Genomic DNA, 11598 nt, shown 5'->3' on the forward strand with positions numbered 1-11598 from the left:
TCCCAGTATAGTATTCCCATTATTCATTCTTTGAGCGGAATAACTGGAAATATCCTCACAAACTGGAAGCGGTATGGGTATGATGGGGAATCTGAAGAGTTGAGTTACAGGAAAAACAGACATCCTATCAGATTTTAGTTATTCTGGAAACCTCAGTTATGCTAACTAGAAGATGCCTGGTTTCTGCAGTTGTAGAGGATCTACTGTAAGTTCTCTTCAGGACAAAACATGAACATCATTAACAGCAATGAGTCTTTATTATTCACAGATGGTGGTGCAGTCTGATGGTACAAAACACAATTAATGTTGTTGAAAGCAAGTCCATTTGTGAAGTATTATCAAACAAAGTATGTTGCTTTAATTCTCTCAAAACAGATGAAATGGAGCAAATATCAAACGGTTCCACAGGTTTAACCGATCGTGCATCATAGTGGCACTCACGACAACAAAGTCTGAATTTAAGTTAAACACAGCAGACGGTGGTTAAGGAGATGACAGTTGGCTGTTTGCACCCTGTTAATCTATGACATTATTTTATTCCACTCTCTTAAAAGGCATGTGACTTACAGTGACTGAGAAATGAGTCTGTTTTGTTGCTTGAACAGTAACTTTCCATGCAGGCAGGGTGGCTTTACGGATGGCAATGTCGGTCTTTCCACCACTTTGGTCCAAACTGAAATATCTCAACTACTGGATGGATTGCCATGAAGCTTTGCACAGACATGAATGGTGCCCAGACGATGAATCCAAGTGACTTTGGTGATACCCTGACATTTCGTCTTGCGCTACCATGAGGTTGTCATTTTTGTTTTTTAAGGACATGTCTTCACAACTATTGGATGGATTGCCATTGAATTTGGTACAGGCAGCTATGGCGCCCAAATGATGAATCCCAATGACTTTGGTGATCCCTTGCCTTTTCCTCTAATGCCACTATTACATTGTTGGGTGAAATGTCTCAAATACTATTGGATGGTATATTATGAAATTTGGTACAGACGTTCATGTTCCCCTCAGGATGAACTGTCACATCACGTTGATGACCCCCTGTCTTTTCATCTAGCGCCATCATCATTTCAAAATTAATTTGTCCAAAACTTAAGTTTTGACCCACAAACCTGCAAAAGTAATAACATTCCCTTTAGCTTCAGCTGCACTTAGTGCTAATTACTGAATGTTAGCATGATAACATGCTAAACTACTGTACCTGCTTAACATCAGTATGTCAGCATTGTCATTGTGAGCATGTTAGCAGGCTGATGTTAGCATTTAGCTCAAAGCATTACTGTGCTGCAGCCTCACAGAACCACTAGCATGACCATCGACTCTTAGTCTTGTTCAGTATCTATTGATAATGTGTCTTATTTTTGATTATCTACTCTGTGGAAATGACAAAGACCTATTGTAAACAATGACCTGTTTGGTTTGCAAACTGCCACCAGAATTAAGTGCAGCTAAACCATTTGAAAATGAACAAAATGCATCTATTTATCTTATCTTGAAAGCAACAGCGTTAACCTTTAAGGCATTTTTAAGTGTTAAACAAGATAAGACAGGTGTCCCCAGTTATTCAAAACTATATCTAACAGCTCAAAACCAGAACTCAGAAATGAAGACATGGATGATTACAACGTTGCGATGGGAAATGTTCCCTGACTTGATATAGTTCATGGCCACCTGCAGCACCAGATCCTTGGGGCCAATGATAGGTTTCACCTGCCGTACGACACCTGAGGGATGACACAGATTGGGATTGATATCAGTAAATATAACATCATGCAATTTACTATAACAATTTAATAAACAAATGACTGCCTGGTTTCAAGTAACACTCTCTCCTCTTACCCATGATCATGCCCTGGTCAGAGCGCTTCACCACGTCAAAGGAGAACTGGTCATCTGCGCCAAGGATGTCAAAGAACAGATCGGTAGCACCGGGGTGAGGAGCAGGGTTAGCTGCTGTGATTGTCCGCAGGAAAACTATTTCTGTTGAAAGAAAAGGTTTAAACTATTTATTAGTCTGATAGAAGCAAACCACAAAATGCATTCAATTCTTCAAATCAAATATTTATGATATGATTGAACAATTGTTCCGTGGGTTTAAATATGTAAATGAAACTTATGCTCTCTGGCAGGTTGGTGGGTGAGAAAGGTTTAAATCAATGAGACAGCATTGCTATTACAAGCTACTAGTTAAATAATATGTTACAGAATACCACAACTTATTCATACTGGCATCACTGACAAACAAGCACATGCATGCAATCACGTACAACCATAAATGTAACTGACTCATGGAGAACAAAGACATTAAGACTGCACACATTTTCTCACACACACGTCTAAAAGCTGTTTCTATGGTTTTGCAATGATTCCAGTCTGTCTCACCCTCTGGTTCACTGAAGTCTCTGAATGTTGGCAAAGAGAGGACGGTGTGGGTGATGAGGTGGACAGGGTCATGAGCGCAGCTGAAGTCGTTAGGTTGACAGGCCTTAATACAACGCAGACTGACTGAGCCATCGTTCTTGGATCTGATGAGGACAGACAGCAGCGACAGAAAAGAGGCAAGATGGAAAGATAAAAGGAAAAAGAGAGAAAGGGGGGAATTTATGAAGGTAAGAAACAGGTAAAGATAGCCTGGATGAACACACTAAATTCAAAAACTACACAAATCATGAAGGAATGACTGAATAAAGATGAATTTCTCATGACTTTAACCCTTATAGGCAAAGATCCAAAGTTGAGTTGAGCAAGGAGAACCTGGCAACACCTGAATAGCCCCATAGACCTCCATGGTTCACCAAGGAATGGGTGACTTAAAAAAAATCCAAATCCTGATTCCAAACCCTAAAATCATGCTTGTGACAGTTCCCCAATGTGAGGACAGTAGAGCTTTCAAAATATAACCTCAAAAACTGCAGTGGGAATCGAGCCATGTAATTAGCAGCAAGCAGGTGAGTCCAAGTTGTTCATGAAGCTGAGAGGCCAAAGCCACAGAGATGATTATGTGGTAGGTTATTCCACACCAGTGAAATGCCACTAAGGAAAAAGAGGATGGTAGAAAACCAACAGAGGGTGTGTAAGAATGAATGTCATTTGATGTGATCACAGTGACATCACATTGACATAGTAGAATAAGGAAAAGGGTCGACATTTTGACAAAATCAGTAACAGAAAAATGTCTTTTTAAAATCCAAAAAATACTGATACTGTTATAATTATCAAACAGTGTATAAAATGATTAATACAGCATTTTGGAAATTAGGTGGTTATAATCCAAAGATTTAAGAGAACTATAACCACATATATTTCATATTTTTGCATTTTTAATCAGCTCTATATGCACTAAACCCCAATAACCACCAGGAGGAAAGTGGAACAGTGGAAAATTTGTCTGGTTGCATTTATCCAGCTGACCAACACGGCTACTGGCCGTTTGGTATCATTTACAGCAAATTAACTGATAACCACCCAATATCAACACTAAAAGCGCCATCCATCATATGAACTGTAATGCTGCTTCACCACTAATTGAGCCCCCATGCTGGCTGGGCCCCAAGTGCCCATAAATAAGTGCCACGCTTATTTTTCTTGCTGTCCGCTACAGCGAGGCCTATTTGATCCTATGGTGAGGCCGCTTGGAGCAGACCATAGGAAAAATCGGTTTCAACATCATAAATGACCACAGCGGAGGAAGCACGAGAGTAGTGGCAAAAACCATTGCCGGTGTGTGTGCGTGTGTACTTGGATATTACAGAGTGAAAAGCCATTTTTATCTGTCACTTTTTAATTGCAAATACATAGAAAGTACACATTAAAGGGAAGCTGGCACACAGACATGACGTAGAGTGAGCTGCCATCAATGCAAATTAATGCACATAAACAAACAATCCATCATTGAGTTATAGTGATCCTCAACAGCTAATGAGCCCCATCTACTGGTATATGAAATGTCCTACTATTCATCATAACTACTGCTGCATCATACGCTTGGAAAAATAACAAAAAGGCATCATGTGTGGTTAAAAGGGCTGACACCTTTCAGTGTCAAGGGAACGCATCCCCCACATTACATACAGAAATGTAATGCTTTTTGCTTTTGTTAACATTTACTATAAAATGTATCCTTCCACTCCATCTTGAAGAAATAGTTCAACATTTTAGGAAATATGCTTATTTTGTTTTCTTGCCGAGAGATAAATGAGAACCTTGATACCACTCTCATGTTTGTACACTAAATATGAAGCTTTAGCCTAGCAGTTGGTTAGCTTAGCATAAAAACCAAAAATGGGGAAAGAGCTAAAAGATAACTGCCTAGCACAAAACTCAGTAATTAACACATTATTTTTCCCTATGTTTAATCTGTACAAAAACTGAAATGTAAAAAAAAATCCATCTGGAGCTCAATAGCAAATAATGTGGGACAAACTCACAAGCCCCCATAAAAACACTCCACAGTCCAGCAAAAACTGACACAATGATAAAGCAGCCCAATCCGAGGGAATCCAAGTGGCTACTTAACTAATGTTTTTATTGATATGTTGAGCTGTGATGTAAAAAGAGAAATTTTAGCAGTTGGTGGAATAAAGAGAAATTACTTAATTTAGTGAAAAAAAGTAACCACTGTTGGCTGAAGGATCATGTTAGCTTTGGACAAACTATGAAATGTTTTTTTGCACTCAACAAGAATTGTAGATTTGTCCCTAATTAACTGCATTTAAAGGTGGATGGAAAGCTGGAGATACGACTCCAGTAGAATGAAAAGAATGAATAAAAATGAAACCATCCATATTATATGAGTGTTGGGTACAAAAAAGGGACAGACTTCAAACACTCAACTATTCCTTCAAATTCCACAAGGACTTCTAATACGGCAATGTTCTTGAGGGCCTGATAGGATGCTCGTGTGTGACAAACACAGCAATCTTGGCCATGTACAGATGTGCAGTCCCGTAGCGAATCAGTCTCATCTCCACAGTCAAAAAGAAGTCCTGGGGCTTGGATAAGGCATGGCGCAGTGAAATTATTCCTCCATGGGCCTGCTGCTGCACAATGAAGTATCCCTCCTCATCTCCGGAGACAATGTTCAGCAGCATTTGGTCTCCCGGCACAGAATTGGAAGGTCCCATGCGGAAAACATCAGTGGGGACGGGAGTGTTGGTGGGGATGGTGATGTTGTAGAAGGAGATTCTCAGCGGCAGCAAGAAACACGACGCAGGGTCCTGCGTGAACTCGCAAGTTACGCGCTCGCAACGGCTGAAAAGGGAAAAATGAAAGGCTGACTGGGTGGAGAGCAGAAACGGCTGCATATATGGGTAAAAAGGAAGATGAAAGAGAAGACTGACAGAAAGAGAGGGAAGAAAAGATGAAAGCCTGAGAGTGAGAGAGGTGTTTGTGACCGATGAGAGAGCTGAGCAAATGTGAACAGCAGATCCAAACCAAACAAATCCACACCACATGAAAAAAACAACAGTGCACAATGAACAGCTGAGGATAACTAGCCTCCTCATTTCAACAGCTCTTCATAACCCAGGTAGCCACTCATCATCAGCTCTTACCCTGGTGTTGCTTGCCGGAAGTTTGGAGGACATTCAAAGGACAGACAGCGAAATCCTCCCTGGACGTTGAAACAGCTCTCAGAGATGGAACAGGTGTGGCTCCCCACTGCACACTCATCGATATCTGAACACACAAGGGCGTACAAAGGTCATATACCTTGAGTAAATTGATGTTTTACCCTCAAAAGGAGTATTTAACTCCTTGTCAAACATTCAACGTTATTCCTAGGGGTGATTCTGAGATACATGTTAAGTATGTACAATTCTAAAAAACTAAAGATTGCCGACTACTGTTTAGTGTGAGGTTTGTCCTGACCTTGGCATGTGCGTCCATTGGGGGCGAGTGTGTAGCCTGTGGGTGGGCAGGTGCAGTAGAAACTCCCCGGGGCGTTGGAGCAGCGGTAGGAGCACACATGACCAGCAGTAGGCAGTGCACACTCATCAATATCTGAAAGGAGATGAGGAGAATGAGTCTGCTTGAAAGTGGGTAAAGATAATTTTTTACATGTTAATGCTTCTAAGTTATAGTAAAGATATTATTTTCTTATATTCTTTGCATCATAAACTGGTTTTTCCACGACTAAGCACCGCAAAAACCCAGCAGTACCTTCACATGTTATCCCATCAATGTCACTCAGCTGGTAACCACGGCGACAGTAACACTGGTAGGAGCCATAGACATTGGCACACTCCTGGCTGCAAGGGTTGGCCTCACACTCATTGACATCTGTCAGATCAGGCACAAACACAACATGTTTCTTTACAACTCTGTATTCAATGAGAGATAATTCCTTAATTTATACATTTTGCATTTGGAAAAAGCTCAGACATCATTACAATAAACCCTGAAATTTGTCACATATGGGATCAAAAATATATGATTCTAACCCATATTTGAGGAATGACAGCGCTAATAAGTCTTAATGAATGAATGAAATGCAAAGTGAGTTTACCGTCACAGTTTCTGCCATCGTGAGACAGTTTGAAGCCGGTTGTGCAGCTGCACTGGTAGGACCCCTCTGTGTTCTCACACTTGTGGGCGCACAGTCGTCCAGGATAATGCCTGCACTCATTGATATCTAAAGAACAAAGGTCATAGATAATGAATTTAAGACTGAGGATTTACAAGAGATCTCAATACTGTTCTAATCTATGAATTAGAGCACAGATTAAAACTGAGACAATTAAGAAAACACATAATTCCTCTCTACTCACTACATCATACATTTTTCCACGGCTAATGGTGACAATTTTTGCACTGTACCTTCACACACTTTGGTGATGGTGTTGAAGAGGAAACCGATTCTGCACTCACAGCGGTACGAGCCCACCAGGTTGATGCAACCATGGTCACCACACACATTGCCTGTACGACATTCATCTATGTCTACAGGAAGGTGACCAAGGAGAGAAATTACATCTGTATTATTTAAGCAAGGAAAATTAAGATGGAGACCCTACAAACAGAAAATACATCGGCATACCTTCACAACGTGTGCCATCCTCAGTAAGATGATAGCCTCGTCCACAGGTGACTGTGTTCCTGCGACAGGTGTAAGAGCCCACTGTGTTGATACAAGTCTGGCCAGGGAGGCATGGAGTGGTATGGGCCACACACTCGTTTATATCTAATTTGAGCAAAAAAAACCCACATTCACCGGGTCAACCCGTCATTCACCTGAGGAATGTTTTTGCTTCAGTGCAACACCAAACTCACCAATACAGCTGCCAATGGCATCCTGAATGAATCCGTCAGAGCACTTTTCCTTTGGGTGACAGCGGAATGAGCCTTCTGTGTTGGTGCACAAAAAGGCCGGTCCGCAGTTATGGGTTCCCAAAATGCATTCATCAATGTCTTGAACAGGCAAGGAGGGAAAAAATTACCATTAACTCGTCATGTAATGATTAAATACTCATTTTTTCGAATAATTCAAATATATTTTTGACCTTAAAAGCAAAAACAACTTCATAATCTGTACAGTTTTCTTGACATGTTACCTTTGCAGTTGTTGTTGTCGGTGAGTTCGTACCCAGTGCCACAGCCGGTTTCCCTCTGACAGCGAAAGGAGCCCTCTGTGTTAATACAAACTTGGCCGAAGATGCAGTTGTGACTGCCAGTCAGACACTCATTAACATCTGAGGAGATAAACACTCACTCAAAAAAGCAGAAAGTGTTCTATCCCCAAATGATCTGTTGAGCTACCCTTATTAAAAAGTAAGTGAAATCATACTCTCATTTACATCACTTACCCTCACAATTCACTCCATCCTTTTGCAGTTGATAACCATCGTGGCAGGCACACGTACCATTACCCACACACAGCTGTGAGCAAATGGAGTCTGAAAACAGCACAGAGACAGATTTAAATGCAGTCACATCCTGACACCTTTTCATCAACAAATCAGGTCATGGTTGGACATTTCGGTGTACGTCCTAGTTCATAGGAAACCTGTTGCTGGCAGGATGCTCGTGTCTAAGCTTCTTACAGCTCTTACTATAATGAAAGGAGATCACATTAAGATGTCAAGGTGCCAAACCTCTACAGGTGTCTGTTTCCTCTGGAGCCTTTGCAGTAACGTTGACCTCGGGCTGTTCTGTCACTGGGACTGTAGGGAAAAAAAGACTCTTTACAGTAAAGACAACCACATTCCTTGCATAACTACTGTAAAGAAGGCTGGGGTCAGACACTTCAGCACCACATTGTTACACAGCATGGCTTCACAAATCTCTGGGGTTTTTTACGCTGATATGCTCTTATCACTCTGGCCTTTACCCTACATGAGCAAGACATTGATTTGCCATTTTTGCAAAATGTGTGTTTTTGCAGGTCTTTGCTCCCCACATGTCTGTGTTTTTCACTTGAAGCCAGCTAGGCGACAAAAGCTACAGGCCACAACAAGTCGCCAGTTGGCCCAGAGTCACCATTTGGCAAGGTGTCTACAGCTAAGCCTACTGAATACTTCTGTGACCTAGTCTGTCTGTCTATCTGGCAGTAATCTGCTCCACAGCTGCCACACCAAGGCCGTATAAACCAGTCTTTTTTGAAAACTGTGCTGCTCTCTGCTCCTGGTAACACTCGCCTGTTTTGATGTGATGCACCTACTTTTTAAAAACTGCTCTTTTAGCCCGAAAACGCTTTTGAGATACATGAAATCTCAGAGTGTCAAGGTTTTTCTCCAAGTGCCAATAAAATCATAGATACCACTAATAAAGCACCCTTTATTATGGGCTTTAAGTTGTACATGATGGCTTTATTACTGGCTAATAAATCAGTATAGAACGGTTGTAAGCCATTAAAAAACAACCTTTGGCTCACCAGGTATTAAATATTAAATTATAAATATTAATAAGTCATTTATGAATGTTTTCATCATCAAGACTGTAGTTGTATTGGATATTAATAATTGGACTTTGGTCTAGATCATTAAAGTAAGTGGTCAACCAGTCAAAAGGAGTTACGACTTACAGACCTTATTGCCTTATTAGGGTGCCTTATTAGAAAGTGGCAACTAATCACATCTGTGCTAAAAGTCATTTGGCACCTAATGTGTGCAAATGGCCAAGTGTACTGATTGTTTCACAAATGCCTCCATTGACTTGAGTGTCACAAACACCCAGCAGCCATTCCTTCATGATAAGACAGAGTGGAGCTAATCAAGACACAAAAGACTGAAAGCACACAATTGTTTAGGTCCTTTACCTTTGACGGTTGGTTTGATTTCCTCTGTGGTGTTCTTTCCACAGCAGTTCTTAGCAGCGTATGCACACTGTTTCCCCAGAAACAAACCTTGAAGCTCGCAGCTGGAACCCCGGCTTTCTAACATCAGACCGAGTGTGCAGCAGTCACAGCACATCTGAGCAGGAGAGAGAGACGGTTGACAAAGTGAAAAAGGAGAAGAAATCTAATCTCAAATATAATATTCTCAGAAAAAAATAGATAGCCACTTTGTGCTGATTTGTAAAAGACTAAGTGTGTTGGTAAGAGTTAGGAGAAGTGTAAAGGTTGAAAATATTGACATCACAGAGGGGATGGGGGTGGGGTGGAGGGGGCACCTTGGAGATTTGGGTTTCCCAGGGTTCTCCTTGGAAGAAGGGCCTCTCACAGGCCCCTTGCCAACGGGCCATTTTGATACCATTGTCACAGAGTTTGTCTTCTACTACTGCTGCACAGCACTGCTCCTGAGCGATCCTGGATGATTCACAAAACAAATCAAGAGTCTTCACTATTTTCTCACATTCTAATCTAATCTGAAAAAAATGAAAAAATGAACATATTAATTGATAATGAAGATAATCGTTAATTGCAGCCCTACAATGTACAGCTAAGGCTGATGGAGAAGAAATTAAAAACTGAGATTTTGACCCGATGGCGCTAAAGTCAGAGAAACATCAGTGACTACAGTTTATCCTGAGGGGAACATGAATGTGTGTACTCAATTTCAAGGCCAAAAAAACCACAAAACCTCATGGTGGCGCTAGAGGAAAAGTCAGGGGATCACCAAAATCATTGGGGTACATCCTCTGGGGAACATGAATGCTTCTTCAAAATGTCATGTCAATCCATCCAGTGGTTGTTGAGATATTTGATTCTGGACCATAGAGGTGGACAGACAGACAGAGTGGCCAACTGACAGACCAACACTGTCATCCCTAGAGCCACGCTGCTAGCATGGCTAACAAACTGGAAAATCCAGCATGAAACCACATCCAGAAGAGCAGCTGCACATTTGCTCTTTGAGGAAAGAGTTGGATAAGAGGCATGTGAAGAAATTTTTACTATTTACATTAGATACAGTCCGTCAGCTGACTGAGAGTGGATTTACTGTATGTCGTAATACCTTGCATATTTACTTGTAACACTCTGGCCGTCAAGGAAGGAAGGAAGACATTGTAACCAGTTGCTTCTTTGTGATTCTTTTTTCACCTTTTTAAAATAAAAAAAGCTTCATTTTTACTATGCCTTTCCTTTACAAATGCTCCCTCCACTGACCTCCATGTGTTGACCAGGTGTTCCTGTACTCCATCAGTGACTGCCTCAATGTTCTTACAGTCAAACGGGGCCCTTTAGTGTTAAAATGCTCCAGGGGGCCACTTAACGCCTGTACTTACTATGTAGTTATTATGTGGCAATCCTCCCCTGTAGCGGGATGGTTGAGAGCTGTGGAGATGATTTGGGGCTTGCGGACTCAGGGGTATTTCCTGCTTTTAAAGATCCCCTCTACTGGCCTACAGGATACACACTTCTCACTGCAAAATCCCACACCTTCATTTGAAGATTTTGAGTCCAATTTGATATATCTATTTAGAGCAGGTGTACCCAAATGAATGTTTTTGTTGTTATAGATAAATAACAAAAGTATTTAAACCAATCAGTAATGTTAGTGACCCTTCCTCGGCCCCATGTTGGAGGCCTTCAGAGGACCGAGGTTGTTGGAGAAACCAGGTGTTGCTTACCTGCAGGTGTGGGAGGAGGAGATGAGGGGGAGGATTGTACAGTCTTGTCCTCGCAAGGCCCGATCCCTCCCATCCTGGCAACACTCTTGCACAGTAAGAGGCTGAATCTCTGCAGTGTCGGGGATGATGGCATGGAAATTAGAAATAGACAGCAGAAAACATGCAAAAAATGTCAAGGCTGCAGCCGAGTGAGTGATTTAACGAAAATGGGCTCTCAGAAAAAGTTTATGGGGGAAAATAAAGAGCTATAGTTGAAAATCTATCAACAAATGCGCAGGTTAGGTTGTAATATTCACACATTTAAATCATATAAACCACCAACAGAGTCTCAAAATGCGCTCAAATTCTGTACCCAAAAACCAAAGTTTACCGGTGTTCTTACCTTGTCCACGCACAAATCCGCACAAAGAAAACAGAAGTATTATCCACTGTGCCATCAGTGACGTGGTTCCCCTTTCTCTAAATTTGACGGTTTAGCTGATTTTTTTTATTATTATTAGTATTATTATTACCAGCCCGAGAGGACGGAGGAGAGGAGAGGACGGTGTACGTCTCCACTCAAACGCGCTCCGTCAGAACAGGAGA

At 41.4% G+C, this 11598-nt stretch overlaps 1 protein-coding gene across 1 annotated transcript; it reads right to left on the minus strand.

Moving 5' to 3' along the window:
* Nucleotides 1–1275: 1275 nt before the first annotated feature.
* On the minus strand, nt 1276–11596 carry LOC122975110 (fibulin-1-like). The gene is made up of 17 exons (XM_044343327.1): nt 11396–11596; nt 11014–11122; nt 9613–9748; nt 9260–9413; nt 8097–8165; nt 7809–7898; nt 7557–7694; nt 7276–7413; nt 7043–7186; nt 6823–6945; nt 6512–6637; nt 6166–6285; nt 5875–6006; nt 5559–5682; nt 2389–2531; nt 1846–1986; nt 1276–1730 (listed from the first exon to the last, which is right to left on the minus strand). The coding sequence occupies exons 1-17, from the start codon at nt 11448–11450 to the stop codon at nt 1591–1593; spliced, it is 2082 nt and encodes a 693-aa protein (XP_044199262.1). The 5' UTR covers nt 11451–11596; the 3' UTR covers nt 1276–1590.
* Between the last annotated feature and the right edge of the window lie 2 nt (nt 11597–11598).

Source organism: Thunnus albacares, chromosome 23 (genome assembly GCF_914725855.1).
Source record: "Thunnus albacares chromosome 23, fThuAlb1.1, whole genome shotgun sequence".
Classification (NCBI taxonomy): Eukaryota; Metazoa; Chordata; class Actinopteri; order Scombriformes; family Scombridae; genus Thunnus; species Thunnus albacares.

Excerpts from the sequence above, each read along its gene's own strand:
- LOC122975110 (XM_044343327.1), bottom strand. The coding sequence starts at position 11,450 with ATGGCACAGTGGATAATACTTCTGTTTTCTTTGTGCGGATTTGTGCGT. Across the intron at positions 9,414-9,612 it reads GGGAAACCCAAATCTCCAAG|ATGTGCTGTGACTGCTGCAC; the intron begins GTGCCCCCTCCA and ends TCTCCTGCTCAG. Across the intron at positions 2,532-5,558 it reads TTCCGGCAAGCAACACCAGG|ATCCAAGAACGATGGCTCAG; the intron begins GTAAGAGCTGAT and ends TGTCCTCATCAG.